General features: G+C 43.2%; 1 protein-coding gene across 4 annotated transcripts in view; it reads right to left on the bottom strand.

The window, feature by feature from the left end:
* The window catches only part of LOC137425950 (inositol 1,4,5-trisphosphate-gated calcium channel ITPR1-like), a 465,322-nt gene that overhangs the window by 127,722 nt on the left and 318,215 nt on the right, over positions 1-19,385 (bottom strand). For all 4 annotated transcript variants that reach the window (XM_078776380.1, XM_078776381.1, XM_078776379.1 and 1 more), the window contains 3 exons: positions 12,388-12,580; positions 10,595-10,717; positions 8,156-8,331 (listed from right to left, as the gene is read on the bottom strand). In XM_078776380.1, coding sequence (XP_078632506.1) covers positions 8,156-8,331; positions 10,595-10,717; positions 12,388-12,580 — 492 coding nt within the window. The remainder of the gene's footprint in view (positions 1-8,155; positions 8,332-10,594; positions 10,718-12,387; positions 12,581-19,385) is intronic.

Genomic DNA, 19,385 nt, shown 5'->3' on the forward strand with positions numbered 1-19,385 from the left:
ACTAATATTCCTACTGCTAATATTCCTACTGCTAATATTCCTACTACTAATATTCCTACTGCTAATATTCCTACTGCTAATATTCCTACTGCTAATATTCCTACTGCTAATATTCCTACTGCTAATATTCCTACTGCTAATATTCCTACTACTAATATTCCTACTGCTAATATTCCTACTGCTAATATTCCTACTGCTAATATTCCTACTGCTAATATTCCTACTGCTAATATTCCTACGACTAATATTCCTACTACTAATATTCCTACTGCGAATATTCCTACTGCTAATATTCCTACTACTAATATTCCTACTGCTAATATTCCTACTACTAATATTCCTACTATTAATATTCCTACTACTACCACTACTACTACTACTAATATTCATACTACTACTACCACTACTACTACTACTACTAATATTCCTACTACTAATATTACTACTACTACTACTACTACTACTACTACTACTACTACTACTACTAATATTCCTACTACTAATATTCCTACTACTAATATTCCTACTACTAATATTCCTACTACTACTACTACTACTACTACTACTACTACTACTAATATTCCAACTACTAATATTCCTACTACTAATATTCCTACTACTACCACTACTCCTACTACTAATATTCCTACTACTAATATTCCTACTACTACTACTACTACTACTAATATTCCTACTAATAATATTCCTACTACTAATATTCCTTCTACTAATATTCCTACTACTACCACTACTACTACTACTAATATTCCTACTACTAATATTCCTACTACTACCACTACTACTAATATTCCTACTACTAATATTCCTACTACTAATATTCCTACTACTACCACTACTACTACCACTACTACTAATATTCATACTACTAATATTCCTACTACTACTACCATTACTACTATTATTTCTACTACAACTACAACAACTACAACTACTACAACAACAACAACTACTACAACAACTACGACTACAACTACAAATACAACAACTACTACTACTACAACAACTACTACTACAACAACTACTACTACTACAACAACTACTACAACAACTACGACAACAACTACTACAACAACAACTACTACAACAACAACTACTACAACAACTACAACAACTAAAAGTACAACTACAACTACTACTACTACTACTACTACTACTACTACTACTACGACTTATTTAATGCCCACAATTACCACCTTCCTGGAAGATCGACCTGAGAGAGCTTTTGTCTCAAGTCTTTCACGAACTGTATGGCCAGGCCTGGCACTCAACCGGACCTTATTTGAGGAGGGATTTGTAAGTTTTTCGGGGCACCGGCGATAGCTCACCTGTTCTTCTCGAATGGCACTGTGGGCTCTCGAATATGCTCCGCAGCTCATGCTAGCAAACAGGACAACCAGCTCAGCATACATGGAAGGGATGGTACACTTTGTGACGTCCCGCAACAGTTTTCGTCTTGTCTGGAGTCGGACCCAGACTAGACAGGTTAAAGGTCATTGTGCTGCGATCTTTGCACCATCCCGTGAGACAAATTGAGATATCTGCTATGTAGAGTAATTGGAAAAAAGCTCACTGCTCAGAGACAAAGAGGATTAAGCGTGGCTTGTCTTCTTATAAACCTGGATATCAAATCCAACCTTGCATGCAAATGGACAAACTTCCACGGGACATTTTTTGTTTGAAGAGAAGACGAAATATATCAGATGAAGATTCAGTACCTAAAGGCACTTATTCCATTCAAATAAGTTATGGAGGTGATGTGAAGACCTGCGGCCAAGAAACTTTCAAACTTCATCTCATTGTATGTCAGAAGCAGGTTCATTTGACACAGGGAAAGGAAATTTTCATTGCATCAGACAGCAGAGCATTCATCCGGTAAACGTTGATCCTGAAGCACTATGGGAGACTCTTTCAAAGTTTGGATGCCTTGTCACGTTAGTGGGCATTGCTCTTCAATTACATGTCAGTATGGCGGTTCGAGTAATAGATCATGTTCACATTTCATCACCTTTTGCAGCCATTAATGGTGTTAAACAAGGTTGTGTTCTCAACGCATCTCTGTTTAGTTTTCTGTTTGTCGTGGTTCTGCTTAAGAACCTATATTCCATGCTGCAAAGATGGTGGCATTTGTAATCTTTATCAGCTGTGGATAAAAACGAAAGTAATGCAGACAAGTCAGGAGACGACGATGGTTCACGAGCGAGCGGTATTCAATGACAAAGGACGGACTGCAACCGAAACAGGCCCGGACAGGCCAGGCCCGGAAATGTCAAAACGAAGGTTACTGACCTTCAAATGAGATAGAAAATAATGTATAATCAGTTATGACGTTAATTAGCTGCACAATACCGAAAATTCGGTGAAAAATGAAATGAAAAAAAAAAAATCGAGCTCCGTGGGGCTAGACACATGACATTGGCCTAACCAAAGATCGAAACCCCTGTCAGATTACACCAAACCCCTCGGAGAAGATGTAGCTTGAACTCGATTACCCCCTAAAAAGACATCTTTTCGGGCGTGGCTCCGCCCACAATGGGCGCAATACGCCCACTCTCGGCAGGACACAACGAGATCATGATATCAACCTCCCACCCAAGTTTCATCAAGATCGGATGATATCATCAGGTAGTTACGCTGCGGACAGACAGACACAAAGACAGACAGACGCACACACGACGAATATAGTGGTCACTTGATAACTCGTGAACCAATAGCCATTCATGACATGCTCTTTATGCTCATGTGCATTATAGTCACTCCATGCTGCAAATATTGTATGGTGACCTGCAAGTGTGTCTTTATAACATTTCGTTTGCCTGCCTGTGTAACAATGTACAAACTGCAGCTTGATATTAAGATGGCTAAGGGGATGCTACAAGTAGTCCACGCAAGTTCAGTAAACATACATCGTAATCCATATTCCAGGACTTTGAAGTTTTTGGTCGAATAATGTCTGTATCTATTCTGCTAATAGCAAGGCTTAATGAATGAGTGGTTTTAAGACTTCGGTGTTCTACAGGATAAATTCAATTCAATAACCAACTTAAGCAAGTAAGATGCATGAAGTTGTTGTGTTGAAAGTTACGACAATCAAAATGTTTGTTTTATAAGTGAGTGTCTACACATGTTTTTTATGTAACATAATGTTACTCAGTCTTTTACGAGTTCATTGTAGGACCGAAACGCTGTTCCACTCAAGCAAGAGCAGATACATACATATATATATACAGTACATATATACAGTAGAGATATATATATATATATATATATATATACAGTACATATATACAGTGCATTCACAAAGTATTCAGACCCCTTCACTTTTTTCACATTTTGTTATGTTGCAGCCTTATGCTGAAATCGTTTAAATTCATTTTTTCCCTCATCAATCTACACTCAATATCCCATAATGACAAAGAGAAACAGGATTTTAGAAAGTTTTGCAAATATTATTAAAAATAAAAAACTGAAATATATATATATATACATGCATACTAAGCATATATATTGTTGCAGATCTCAACGTCGGCCTTCCCCCTTATCAAGGGGGGGGGGTTAATCGCCTTGTCTTGTATCTAGCCGACGCGATCCGGGGCTATGTCGTTCCTTCCGGTCAGCGCTGGGTAGGGTCGTAGGCCGAATTCCTAATACCTAATTACCAGCGCCTCCCAGGAAGCAAGGAAATAACCCCGCCCGAACCACGGTTTTAGGTGGAAACGCCGAGCGATAGCGAGCCGTGATCCGAGCTGTTAACAGGAACTAACCCGATTTGAGCGGTGCCGAATCGTGCCACGCTTACCCAATGGAGGAAAAGACTGATACGGTCGAATTAGGAAGAAACAGGAAGAACAATTGTTTTATTAACAATTTGTACAGGAAGGAGGAGAAGTACACACAGTGAAGCTTATACAGTCTTAACTTATCCCTGGACAAACGGGCCCGCACACACAGACACACTCACACGGGGATGTAGAAGGTCAGGGTTGATGGTCCAGGGATGATGGCGTCCAGGCAGCTAACTCCGGTCCTCGACTCGTACCGTGGTGTAGATGGTCAGGCGGCAGCGGCCAGGAACTCTCCTCGTGTCGTTTACGTGGAGCGGACAATTACAGGGCGGAATGCGGGCGAAAGGTAGGCTGGCTTGGCGGTTACACTCGCGGCTCAGCCGCGTACGTAATAATCGGCAGCTCGAACGCGCTGCTTAATGCGTTTTCCTCACGAGGCCTCTTTGCACCGTCCTCAATAAGCCACACTTCCAACGAGTGCTCATAGATTCCTTCTGGCCAGTCCTTTACAACGAGTGCAGTTCTCTCACAAGGGCAGTCCTCAAGTCCTTTGTAATGCGCAAATCGTGCCAGTCCTGTGGAAGGGCTTTGTGTGCGCGTTTATATATCGCCGCCCAGCGAACCCTCTGGAATTTGCCAGCCGCACTCTTACCACGCCCCTCACGCCATTCCACCTGAGCCCTGGTTGGTTGGTGGCTCTTACCGGCTCTGCCTTTGACGTGCTGCTTTACGTGGCCACACCCCGACCTCGCGCTCCTCCCCCTTTTCCAGGCCTACCTCGTGGCATTTGGCTGGTTTCGAGCGAAAACCCAAGGGCAGCGAACGCTGCTGGCAAAGGAGGTGGATTAGCCGAATCAGGGCGCGGGATGGATGCTGCCCAACGAGGTCGATTTGGAGGGTGGGCCGCAAAATGAATGGGACCTAAGCTTATTATTTATTTTACACAACGCAGGTATCACTATTGGAAATGGCCTTATTCTCACATATACTATGACATAACTAATGTTCTAAGGTGGCCTACGTGTTGCATGTGGACTAACTATGGGGGCAAACTGTTAACCTTTATTAATCAATATGTACATTCTCAGAACCGCAACAATATATATTGTTGTGGTTTTGCAATAAAGAACACCAACCCTTCTTAATTACACAACAACATGTAGCCTGCAGTCGTCATTTATTTCTTATTAAATGTAAAGATTAGCTCCCTTCCCATTGTGTAGTAATTAAAGCAGATATGCATCGAGTTTAGGCAGGATTTAAAACCTTCGTATAGTTGAAGGAAGATGTTGGTTCATGTGCAAGTAGGCGTGGCTAAAAATACAGTCCACGTGATCAACCGCGACTGTGGTAGGCGTGGCTAAAAGAACTGCCCACGTCACCAGCAGGTAACCAATAAGAGGCCGTGGACACATAAGCAACCAATCAGGTCGTGGACACTTCACCAGCAAACTTCACCAACAAATGACCAATGAGAGATCGTGGACACGCGAACAACCAATGAGAGATCGTGGACACGCAAACAACCAATGAGAGATCGTGGACAAGCAAACAACCAATGAGAGATCGTGGACATGCAAACAACCAATGAGAGGTCGTGGACACGTAAGCAACCAATCAGGTCGTGGACACTTCGCCAGCAAACTACCAGTGTTGCCTCGGCTAATGGGAGGCTGTGGAACATTGTAGAAAGCCTTTCGCCCCGACATAAACCGGTGCCTATCACACTGCGGGTCTCTCTCGCTGCCCTCTCTCGTCGTCACCCTTCAAGCTGGCTGTCCGACGTGCTGGTTTGTCCTTCCTGCGCATGACCTTCATTCCTTGTGCTGGGGCTTGATCCGAGTTGAGGTCGTCGCCTGTGCTGAATCGTTCATTCGACCTGGATCGTCGTTCGTGCTGACTTTGATGCAGTGGTTCGTCCTGCGGACATTCTTCAAGCTGCGCATCCTGAACGGCCCGTGAGCTGCGCACGGAAGCTGGCGAACCCGAGTCCACGGCTGCACGTTGCTCGGTACGAGTTAACCTGTGCGATTCATTCCCAGTGTGTGTGTGCAAGGCGCGTGTCGGGATTTAGATCGGTAAGAATTGATGTCTGCCTCTCGTCCTTTTTCTGTGAATTATAAATAAAAGACGTGTACATTTTTGTTTCCTTTCAACCTGTTCGTGTACATCCTTTCCCCCATTGGCCCAGCATAGTTCAGAACCGAATTTGACTAGTCAATTAGGCCCATCAATCACAAGTAGTTAAACCGCGCAAAACCGCTCGGCGCACTCGATTGGAATAAGGTGTGGAATCGCGAGAGGGTTCAATCCCCGGTCTTTCTGGCTATGCGGTCTCGAAGGTGTTTGGGTCGTGACCAATAACCCTTCACCCATGGTTGGAAGGTTGGCAATTGAAGTTGCTTCGCAACTCGTCGGGTGCAAACCTTGTCGTGACCGACGACCCTGTGGAACCGGGTCTGTGGGGAAATGGGGACTTCATCCCCCCCTTAGTACGTCGACAGACCCGGACTCCACAACAGACCCGGACTATATAATAAATTTAATGAAAGGGGCACACTTCCCCTTTGACACGTCATTGACGTCATTTGTTATGAACGTCAACCTAGTTTGGAGGTAATGTATTAGTATCATTTATGCACATGACGAGTTGTAATCTCATATACCATAGTTGGTTACAGGTTTAACTAGAGTAGTCAGCAGAGAATAACTACTTTCTCGTAAAGGGATTCTATTTTTGCCTGGGAGCTGTGACACGTGACATCACATTTACTGCAAATGACATCCTAACGAGAAAAAGCGCAGTGTGTTGGGAATGGTTTAAAAGAGATCAAATTGGCTACACAGGTTCAACTAATCTTCAGGACAACCTATGGAAGGCACACAGCCTTGAGAAATCGATTTGTAAGTGGCACAAAACGTTTATGGAGACTGGTAGCATGTTTCAGAAGAAGGGGACAGGCCGGCCAAGCACAAGTGGTGAGGATGTTGACCACGTTTGTGAGCCATTCGGTCGCAGTCCCCAGAAGTCCATTCCAATTTGGCTGATGATCTTGACAAAAATAAAACTTTAACAAATATTCTTTCACATGCAGCAAACTGCATCGTCGTATCCTATTTCATTTTTTTTATTCATTACGGTTTGAATTTGGAATGGTAATTTGCAAAATACCTGCACAAGCAGACACTGCCCACACACGGATGTGCAAGCAGTATAACCTGGTATCAATTAATATCCGAGAAGATCAGACCACTCGCAACACACAACGTAGGTAGGAATTTGGAATTTAGCTAGGGTGCCAGCAATACCTAATGATGGAGCTCACTGTGCTCTTGGGAACTTTCAACACTCTAGAAATTGTTTTATACCATTCCCCAGATCTATGTCTCCTCACAATTCTATCTCGGAGATCTACAGACAGTTCCTTGGACTTCATGGTAGTTTCTGCTCCGGCATGCACTGTCAAATCTGGGACCTTATATAGACAGTTGTGTTCCTTTATAAAGCATGTCCAATTAATGGATGGCCACAGATGGATGCTCAAAGTAAATTGGATGCACCTGAGCTCAATTTGAAGTGTCATAGGGTTTGAATACTTATTGACTCGAGACATTTCAGCTTTTCATTTTTAATTATCTTGTAATAAATTCTAAAAAAGAAAAATCACTTTGACATTATGGGGTATTATGTGTTGATCAATGACAAAAAATTTTTTCTAAGTTTAATCCATATTAAATTCAGGCTGTAACACAAGAAAATGTGAAAAAGTCAAGGGGTGTGAATACTTTCTGAAGGCGGTGTAATAGTCAAATTTAAATGATGGCAGGTGAGACTTCTTTCATTGGCTGTCTGTTGAAGCACGTGACAGTCAACCACTGACTATATTTATAAAATGTGATAAATGGCAGTCCACCAAACTTTGGTGCAAGTTCTGAGCTACAGATTAAAACAATGATTGCATTAATACTGAAATAATTTTTTTTTTAAATCACAGATGTGTCAGACAGATGGGTTTCAGAAGTGGGTTGATACTGGCATAGAACATGGTAGAAAGGAGATTGAAGGCAGAAATGTAGACTATATCAAAGAAACAGTAGCTCTCTTTTAAACTTGGCACAGTTTGGGGCTTAATCACACACTCTCTTGCCATACCCAAGGTTCAGAGTTGGGGGAGTGGGGAGTGGGGGGGGGGGGGGGGAGGGGGGGGGGTGTGCCCTCCTCTCCAGCTCCACTGCTTCTGACATCGATGTAATCGTTAAGCCAGGTAATAAGTATTGAAGTGGCAGACACCATGGGATTGCTAACATCACATCATTAATTACAAAACAGCAAAGATAGAATGGGCCCTCACATTTGTGGTGCCGAGGATTGTAAGGGTGGGCTGCAGGCCCAAGGAGTATATGAGCCGCAGGATGGAGGCAGCAATGAAGGCCCGCAGCCCGTGAGGCCTTGGCAGAAGCAGCATCATGGCAATGGATATGAGGATTGCCATCCAGATAAGACCGGACAAAGGCATTTCTAAGGGTACTAGTCATTGCCAAAAGGGAGGAGGGATTGGAGGACAATGAACACAGAAAACCACATAAACATATAAAAAGAAAGCATTGTGACCAGAATTCGAAACAAAAACGAAAATAAGGCATTGCTAAATGAGGTGTCAGTATGTGCGGATTTGGCCTAAACAACGCAGAGATCAAGAAAATGTCCAAATACAAGGATCTCGAGAATGAAGTGAAAACATCCTGGAAGCTTAAGAGCGCTGGAATTGTACCAGTGATGACTGAAGCGACGGGAATGATAAAGAAGAACCTCACAGAGATCTTTTAAAAAAACATCGCTGGCAATATTACTACAAACGGACTGCAGTTGGAAGCTGTCTGGGGTTCAGTGACGATCTTGTAAAGAGCCCTCAGAACAAAACGTTGACAGGAAAGCTTCACAACCTGGTCCATGAATCGTGATCACTTATTAAAATGGAGGTGGATATTTCCAGCTCTGCGGGCAGGCGGGCTCCGTTCCACCTCCTGAAACCCACACATGGAGATACGAACCAATGAAAACAAGCGTTACGCCTAGGTCCCCCGTCAGGGAAGTGATGTGAGTTGACAAAGTGGAACACGCAGAAAACATGCTATGATATGATATTTCGCTCACAAGGTTCAGACATACATGGAGGCGGCCATCTTGGATTTTGACGTGGCGACCCAATTTTCAATAGCGTTCTTCCTTATGCCTAGATACACCCACACACCAGAAGGTACTTCGCTTATTTTTCAAGATATGTCGCTCACAAGGTTCAGATATATATATATGGTAGCGGCCATCTTGGATTTTGACATGGCGACCCAATTTACAATAGCGGTCTTCCTTATGCCGAGATACACCCACACACCAGATTAGAATTTGGTACTTTGCTTATTTTTCAAGATATGCAGGATACAATGTTCAGACATACATGGCATCAGACATACATGGCGGCGGCCATCTTTGATTTTGACGTGGGTTGCACCCACACACCAAATTCGAATGCGGTCCTTCGCTTACGGACGGACGATCGGAGGGGAAAGCCATAGTCCCCCTTTCGCTCCGCTGTGCGACGGGGGAACGAACGAACGAACACACACACACACACACACACACACACACACACACACACACACACACACACACACACACACACACACACACACACACACACACACACACACACACACACACACACACACACACACACACACACACACACACACACACACACACACACACACACACACACACACACACACACACACACACTTTTTAAATGAGCATGGGATAAAAAGCTTATACAATGAAGAAGATAATTGGCCCATCATGTCTGCACTTTATCCACACGCGATTAATGTAGTCCAAAAAATTACTTCTCTTTTATTTAGTAACCCCATTATTAACTTCATATGACTGAATATATACATCCCTTTAAGATTTCCTGGCAGGTACTTTGGCCAGGGTACCAGCACGTAATGGCATACTATTAAAAAATACTGTGTGATCTTGAACATTTACAAACCAAATGCAGTCCAGACATATTGGCTTTATGGCATTGTCAGAATGATGGCGTGCTCTGAGATCAAGCACCTCTGGGTGACACAGTATCAGTGCTGCATTTTAAATGCTTAAATTAATTTAGATCTTGTCAGGGATCAAGCACAGACTCGACAGATCAATGGCAAGCATTGTAAGGTCAGGTATCAAACAAAGATTTGACAGCTCAATGGCAAGCATGCTAATCAAATGAGTTATCCCTCCACCCATATGATTCTCAGGTCATTCAAGCCAGGCACGTCACTCTTAGAATCATCGTCACATGGAAATCACAGTAATCTGCATGTCTGCTGACTATAAGTGCAGAGGCTTCACAGATGACAATTACATACTGACAAAATGGCAGCCACAAAGACAGCAAGATGGCAGTACACCGAACGGTAAAACTCCTTGGTGAAAATTCAACGTTATTTTGACACAATGTAAAAGTACATGTTGGAGGGAAAATGTTTGCTCAATAATCCACAGAGCATGTCCGAGAGAAAGAAAGAGAGAGGCCTCAAGATATCAGAAGTCATGGTTTGGGATAAGAGATGCATGAAATACTCAGCGACTTAGTGTGAGAGTTTCAAAAAGATAATTTACTGCAATAAACAAGAGGAGAAAGAGCCTTCAAAAAAGCATTGAGGATTGCAAAGATCAGATTAGATTCAAACCTGATGTCTAACAGGCCAAATCTGTCTACAGAATGTGCCACCATACTCACTGTCATGGTTGCTTTCAAAGGGGTAGTATAAAGCCACCAGGACATTGATGAGGACGACGAGGTTGAAGGAAATCCCGCTCCACAGTGTGATATTTCGTGAGCACCAGTGAAGCAACGGCTGACCTGTGGGAGAAGGAGAATGTGAGAAAGAATGAGGGTAAAAGTTAGAAGAGGTTTTCATTCAATGTGTACGTTTTAAAAACAATGCCAGAGTGAAGAATCAACTGAAACATCAGGGACTAGAAGTGGCCTCGGTAGAGAGCCAGGCTGAACCTCCGCCAGAACCTCAAGAGAGCCTCCGCCAGAACCTCAAGAGAGCCTCCGCCAGAACCTCAAGAGAGCCTCCGCCAGAACCTCAAGAGAGCCTCCGCCAGAACCTCAAGAGAGCCTCCGCCAGAAGCTCAAGATAGCCTCCGCCAGAACCTCAAGAGAGCCTCCGCCAGAACCTCAAGAGAGCCTCCGCCAGAACCTCAAGAGAGCCTCCGCCAGAACCTCAAGAGAGCCTCCGCCAGAACCTCAAGAGAGCCTCTGCCAGAACCTCAAGAGAGCCTCTGCCAGAACCTCAAGAGAGCCTCCGCCAGAACCTCAAGAGAGCCTCCACCAGAACCTCAAGAGAGCCTCCGCCAGAACCTCAAGAGAGCCTCCGCCAGAACCTCAAGAGAGCCTCCGCCAGAACCTCAAGAGAGCCTCCGCCAGAACCTCAAGAGAGCCTCCGCCAGAACCTCAAGAGAGCCTCCGCCAGAACCTCAAGAGAGCCTCCACCAGGCTGAACAGTTTATGTTTTGTATCCTACTGATAGGCCAGATCTGGATTCGGACCTGAACCAAAATCGAATCGCTTGTTCTTGTTGCCTCACCAAGTTATCCACCTAGTTTTGTCACAAGTCCTCTAAAACTTTTTAACATATCATGTTATATATAGTTTTTGGCCCGATCTCTCAATAGTGAAGAATCACTTAAAATAAATCTTGGATCTTCACCAAAATCTAATCATTTCTTCCTTGTCACACACCCAACCTCTCCACCAAATTTTGTCCGAATCTGTCTTCAACTTTTTGAGATATCTTGTTCACAGACAGACAGACAGGGGTGAAAACATAACCTCAATCAGCCAGGCTGCACAGTTTACGTTGTGTCATGTCGAAATCACAGATGCACAGATGAGGTGAGATTAGCAGGGAATGCACTGATAGGCCGGATCTGGATCCGGACCTGAATTAAAATCGAAACGGCTTGTTGTCGTCTGTTTGTCGTCTACCTAACTCATTCCCCTAGTTTTGTCTGAATACGTCCATATCTGTTTGGGATATCGTGCTACATATAGATTTTGACCCTGTGCTACATAACCGTGTTATGTAATGGGATATCTTGCGACATAACCCGTCCACCAAATTTCATCCGAATCCGTCCACAACTTTTTGAGACATCCTGTTCACAGACAGCCAAACACACAGGCAGACAGACAGGGGAGAAAACACAACTACGCACCATAGTGGTGGAAGTAATGAAAATGACTTTGGGTGATTTGGACAAATAAAAGGAACAAACCCCTCCTCTCCCCACCCCCAAAACTGGCACCAAAAATTCCCTTACAAGGAACTTCAAAGTCTGAGGAGGCCATTAGGCCCAGAACTTGCGACCACTTAAGTATAATTAGCAACCGAAAGACACTTGTCTGATCGAGATCGACCCGATGATGATGATTAGGCCCATCAAAGCCTCCGCTAGTATTGCCAACTTATCTAGGAGGGTAAGAAAGGATAAACAGGAGGGTAGGCAAGATGGCAGCCTCACTGCGAAGATTTCTATGCCAGTTCATGTCTCTAAAGAGATCACTGGAGCGCATGAAGAAGTCGTTTATCTTGCTGCCTTGCTCATCTCGTTCCGTTGTATAGTAAACCCGCACTTTAGACTCTCGAGGTAGGAACTCGCATACGTGTGGTACGGGAAACACGATCTGCTCGAGGCTGCGATCCTGCCGGACAATCTGGAGCGGGAGAAAGGGACAGAAAATGATGCGTAAAAAACCTGCAGAGCACGAGCAAATGATTGAATGATGCAAGTACAGGTGAATACATAGTGGGGGTTTTAATTTAGCGAGCAGTACTACTAAATTGTAGAAGGTGTGATGGTGCAAGAGCACGTTGGGGTCATTTGTTGACCATAGTAACTGACTCTAGTGCGTAATCGTGTTGTAAAGATGGCGACCCCACTTGTCCGTCTTGTCCACCATTTTTAAAGCTTATCACACCATTTGTACACATTTTTCCATGACATACAGTTCCTTCTATATTGGTAGTAATCCTCCTAAAAATATCATATGGTTTGACACTTTCACCAAGGAGAAAGCTGATGGATCCTTGTTGCGACGCAAGTCCACGCACTCTTGTAATAGTCAGGTTCACTATGTTAACAAATATAATTTCGTTCAAAATTTTGGGAGATTAGCAAACCTGCACATTTTTGGAATCATCAGAGCATGGAGAATCCGAAAATCAATGTTGCCATTTGCACAGACACCTGCATGGCCGCCATTTTGGATTTTCAAAATGGCCGCCATAAAATAAAAATATTTTGCGCTATCTAGGCTTCTAGTCAACCTAGAAACTTAATTAAATATGCTAATCCTATGTTTTCTGGGTCAAGGAATCCAATAAAGGCCTCAAAATAGTGCTCCGGATTATAGAAAAGCAACAAACAAAGGTAATTGAAAACCATTGTCTCTATATTTGTGATATAACTGTATTACGTAATACATGATATTGCAAGTCCTTTGAAGTTAGAGGTATGGGTTTATAAAGCAAGAAAGCAGCCCTGTTAGTATCAGCTTGAACTATAAGTCCTATACACAGGATCTACTAGGTCTATACCGTTCAGGAATATGCTTTTACAGATCTTCATCACTGTCCTGAGTGTCATTTGGAAAGTCCTAAAAGTGAAGCAAGTGTTAGGATTAGAAGTCTAATGATCCCACCAATGATTTTCTTGACCCAGAAAACATAGGATTAGCATATTTAAATAAGATTCTAGGTTGACTAGAAGCCGACATAGCGCAAATTATGTATTTTATGGTGGCCATTTTGGAAATCAAAAATGGCGGCCATGCAGCCGAAACCTTTTTATAACTATGCAAATGCCAACATAAATTTTTGGATTCCTCATGCTCTGAATATTCCAAAAATGTATAGTTTTGCTAATCTCCAAAATTTTTGAATGAAAAAACATCGTCAACCTGACTATAATGGGGAAACCATATTTACAGCATGATGACAAACACCACATGAAGAGGAGTCAGGTATTAAATGGTAAACAAATGAATCCCACCTGCCTCTGCAACATAATACAATTATTGCATTACATTCATGCACAATTTTCCCTTGTGTTGTTGGTGTTGTTGTTCCCTGGTGTTGGGCTAGCGGCTAGGTAAACTAGGTAAATATTCTAGCTATTTACAATACAATTACCTAGGTTACAATAGGTTACAATACAATTAGCTAGGTTACAATAGGTTACAATACAATTAGCTAGGTAAAATAGCTAGGTAGGCTAGGTAAATGGTAAACAAATGAATCCCACCTGCCTCTGCAACATAATACAATTATTGCATTACATTCATGCACAATTTTCCCTGGTGTTGTTGGTGTTGTTGGTGTTCCCTGGTGTTGGGCTAGCGGCTAGGGTGCCGGCTTAGGATCCTAGGATCCTGGGTTCGAATCCCGGTCAATCGCTGAATTAACGCCAGGGGGGTTGACTCAGCCTGTCATCCTTCCGAGGTCGGCAAATTGAGTACCAGTTCACTGGTAATTCCCTGCTTGTCGTTAAAGGCGGCAAAAAGGGTTGGCGTCAGGAAGGGCATCCGGCCGTAAAACATTGCTTCAAAAAGGGGACCGAAAAACAACAACAACCACAGTTCCCGAAAAAGGCCAACCCCCGCTTGCAGGGAAAAATGGCCTCTAAAGGTGGTTTTTATTCATGCACAATTTTATACTGACAGATCTTTATGATTATGATCTTGATAATTTGAATTGTATATTTTTGATGTATACATAGTTGAGGCTCGTCGAGCTAGAATTAGTACACTGAATGGATCAGGACACAACTGGCCAAAAGGAACAGTTGAGAGAGCAGGGAAACACCAACAGAAGAGTTGAAGGCCAAGGCAGAGGCAGACTTCGACAAACAATCGATGTGGGGAGGATTGAGGGGCAGGAGAGGATACATGGGGTGGACAAGATGGATACAGAAGGAAACTCTCAAGAGGGAAAACTGGAAATTTGGAAGGAGGAAGAATTGAGGTGAGATTAGCGAGGGTAGAAAAGATCATGGCTCTGAATTGAGAACTATCTGAATGATTGAGAACCTGGAGGGCAGAATGACATTGAAGAGAATATAGAAGTTGGTTTCACAAGTGGGAGAAAATAGGAACGAATGAGTGGAAGTGTGCAGTGATTCTGGATTAGGGTGGTTAAAAAATTTGAAGATTGGATTTTCATTTCTCCACAAGCCTGCCCCTATTCCTATTAAAGAAAGTAGTATGTGGTGAAAATTTGAGCTCGATTGGACAATATTTAGAGGTTGCTCAAAATGTTGACAAATTTTAATGAATAATAAGATACAGAATTTTTAGCATCATACATCAATTCATAAATAATTATCTATTTTCAATTACTCAAATTATTTATTATTGTTGGCTTGCACTTGTCTTCAATGGTATGACCAAGAGATTGTGCAAAAGCACTGGTCACAAACGTAGCACGCCGATCTGAGAGATTTACTCTGTCCAGAGTTGCCACTATTGCTGGAGTGATCACCTTGATGGGAGCCTTTTTCGCCTGTGTGGCAGAAGATGGACTTTGGAGTTTGAATTCATTGTTCCCTGAATCGGAGCTTTCAATCTCAGACTCATCATCATCATCAACCACAGCCGATGTTGATGGAACAGATTGCATTGCTGTTAGAGTCTCAGCAGCATGTTTCTTCTTTCTTTTATCTTCATTCTCAAGCCTGATACACTTTTTGTTCTCCTTCACTGCCAGAGTGTTGTCCACAGATCAAATACGTGAACTTGAGGGATCCTCACGGTGCATGATAAGGAATGCTTTGTCTTCTTCATTCGTCATTTCCTCAAGCGCATCATTTGGTGAGCTATCGAAGAGGGATTGAAGATCATCTTTGAACATCTGCTCCTTCACTCTATAGTTTTCAAATGTCTTGGTTCAATTTTTCTTTACCAGTTTGTCGGCATCATACAACTTCAAAAGTTGGCGCTCACAGGAATCTACTCTCTGCACTGGAATTCGTGCTTTCTCCCAGTATGCACACACAGCTTGTACACTAAGTTTGGCACTTTCACGAACTGTATGGTGTTCTTGTATGTGATGGTACACTATTTTCTGCAACGTGTTTCCTTTGGTTGGTAGTCCCCCACATATTATTTCCTTTTCAGACTTGCCCAGCAACCAAACTGTGGAAGAGCTGCGAGTTTCTGCCATCTGAAAGAAACAGGATAAATTAAAAATGTTATTTTTTGAGCAACCTCTAAATAAGTTCCAATTGACCTCATATTTGGTTCATATGATCTTTATAAACATAGGAACAAGGGCAGCCTTGTGGAGCATAGATTTTTAATAGTATTAAATATTACATATATCTGTGGACCACCCTATTCTGGATCCAGGTAGTTTAACCAGAAGGGGGTTGATGTGGACCGTGTGTGGCCTGCAGTAGCATTGGGGGACAAAGCACAGAAAGAGCAGGGGGTGCAAGACCAGAAAGGAGGTGGTAGAAGATAGAGGCCACCAATCTCTCTGCGATGGCAAAGTGATAGGTCCACAGAATCAGCTTCATCATGAGACACTTGAAGGCCTCGGTTTCCACGGCTGTGGTGCCATTTGAAGAGAGGGATGGGATGGAAGGGTAGCATACACCAGACACAGACTTAAGAAGCCGCCAGCAGGTTTTAGAGGAAGGAGACAAGTTTGAAAGTTCATTTTTGAGGTTGGACAGATGTTGTTTTCTGGCTCTCCTGAGACTGGACAGACACTTGTTGTGGACTTTTTGGAATGCACTGAGATTGCCTTCGGTCGGATTCACCTTCCAGTGAGAGAAGGGTACTTGTTTCAGAGCAATTGCCTCACCACTGGATTCCGTGTACCACGGGCAGGAAGAAGGGTAGGATAATTGAACATGAGATGGGATGAATCAGAGAGAGAGAGAGAGAGAGAGAGAGAGAAAGAGAGAGAAAGACCAGGATGAGTTAACATCAGGGGCAGTAGATATGGGAGTCTAGTCCTGAAGAGAGATGGCTGCTTGCCGTCCCTGCCAATCTGCCTGAGTGAACTGCCAGACTCTCCGGCACCGAGGCAACTCTGAAAATAGCCAGGGAGATGACTTTCACAAGCACACGATCAGATGAACCAATTGCAGCAGAGGAAGAGCAGGAGACATTTGCGGGAAAGTTGGTCATCACCAACTCCAGAAGGGAAGATTTGCCAATGTGAGAAATCTGGGTTGGAAAGTTCACAGATTGATTCAGTCCCATGGAGTCACAGAAGTCCTTTGCTGAAGTGCCATGGCTGGTGAGATAGGTACCAACACCCAGCCAATTTGTATGGTGACAATTGAAATATTTGTAGGGTTTTGTCTAAGGCAGGTGCAGTGCTGCCAAAGCATCCATACAGCAAGGATTAAAGTGGATGGTTTTATTTTGCCTTCCCAGTGGTAGTCAGGATTTTAGAACTTACCCATGGTGCCGAGTATAACTCGCCTACTCTTCACGAAGGACACAGTGGGATCTTTAATAGGATGCAGAGGTCCAGAATTCAGGAAAATGTAAACATATGTCAGTTATGTGTAAGATTTGCCATAGGAAACTACAGACTATAGGCATGCAAAACAAGGCCCTACTATTATGTACTGTTTACAGTAATGCATTTAAAGGTTTTTATAAAGCACCAATAGAACGAAAATCACCCCAATAGCTCAACTGTATGCTCAAAACCATTTCAACAGAACTCATAAATGCGGTAACTATAAAATGGCAAACAATTTAAAACAATGTACCCCCAAGAAAAATGCTTGGACTGATTTAACTTTCGATGACAAAACATAAAACGTATAAGTACAATGAAAATGCTTAGATACAGTTATTACTTACCATTAGTGGGAAAAGTGGCAAGTTCTCTACTGGACAAGAAAAGTTCTCCACTGGACAAGAAAAGTTCTTTACTGGACAATAAAAGTTCTCTACTGGACAAGTGTCTTGAAATCTGGAGTGAGTTCAGTTCAGTCAGGGCGAGGCGGAGGCAAGTGCGCAGGTGTTCATTCGTCAAAACAGGGCAATGGCGTGATTTTATTTTGTTCATTGTTCAGAATGCAGTCATGCACACGTTTGTGGAGCCAAACATGGTTAGAATGTTAATCGCCACCTTCCGCAGTCGTGGATAATTGGAATCAAGCACAAGAGCTGTCCAAAACGTCTCTGTCGAAGCAAGTGAGTGTCGCAACTTCAGCACTTCATCTGCAGATCTATAAGCTCCAGCTGTGGCATTGATTTGTCCACATCAGGAAAGGATGCTGTTGCTTGTTCACACCCGGTGCCACGGACTTGTACAAAAAATGGATTCCGTACAAACACAAGTAAGTCCTTAATTTTCTTTCAAAATCACAGAATCTGTGCTGAAACTTTTTGAGAAGAGTTTCCACAGCTGATGACATTTCACTCACATTGGCACCATCAGGGTACTGCAGCAAAGTAGGAAAATGCAGCATCTCCCTAGTTTCCAGATAATTTCTGAAGAGAATCAGCTTGTTATGAAATCCACCAACACTGCTATGGAGAACACAAGGAAGGCCAGGTTTCTTATGCTTTCAGCGTTCCCCTTGAGTTTTACTGAAAAAACTTCCGCGTGAAGTCTGACCTCCGACAGCCTTTTTAGCACTTCACCTCTGCTCAGCCACCACCGAATGTCATTGTGAACCAGGAGGTCACCATAATCTGCTGACACTTCTGACAGAAAGGCTTTGAACTGTCTGTGTTGTAGCGCTGACTTGGACAGGATGAAGTTCACAATTTTAATGACCGTTACCATTAGTTATGATAAGTATCGTTGAGCTTTGCACAAAGTGCAGTCTGGTGAATTACACAGTGATATGAAATCAAATTCGGATTCAGATCTTGCAGACGTTTCACCAGGCCTCGCTGACTGCTTATCATGGCGGGAGCGCCATCTGTGGTGATCAGAATCAACTGAGCAACTTCAAAACCTTCTTTAGACATAAAGGTCTGCAAAGAATTAAACATACCCTCACCCATTGTGAGGTAAAAGGGCCAAGAGTTCCTCTGCAAATTTGTCTCCGTCGAAAAAACTGATGTACAGTGCCAGCTGAGCTACGTCGGTAATATCACAGAATTCGTCCACGGCTCGTGAAAATTTCCCTTTTTTCATTTTCTTGCACAACTATTCAAAAACGTCATGTGGCATCATTTCTGGGCGCCATCTAGCTGTTGTGTCTGAAAGTGGAACTTGTTTGAAGGCATCGGCAACTTCTTACTTGTTGGGGAAAAAGTGTTTCTGCTGTAGTAACCATGCACTGCTTCCTGTGTTTCGCCATTTCCAACACACACTTCTGTGATGCTTCAGCTGCAGTTTCTTGGGCGGATGACATCCTCAAAAGTAGGCTTGTGCTCCGAAAATATCCTTTTTACCTCTGCCACCAAAGGTGGATGGAGGTTATGTTTTCACCCGTCTGTCCGTTTGTCTGTCCGTTTGTGAACGTGAATTAAGTGACCT

Source organism: Myxine glutinosa, chromosome 4 (genome assembly GCF_964187855.1).
Source record: "Myxine glutinosa chromosome 4, kmMyxGlut1.1, whole genome shotgun sequence".
Lineage (NCBI taxonomy): Eukaryota > Metazoa > Chordata > Myxini > Myxiniformes > Myxinidae > Myxine > Myxine glutinosa.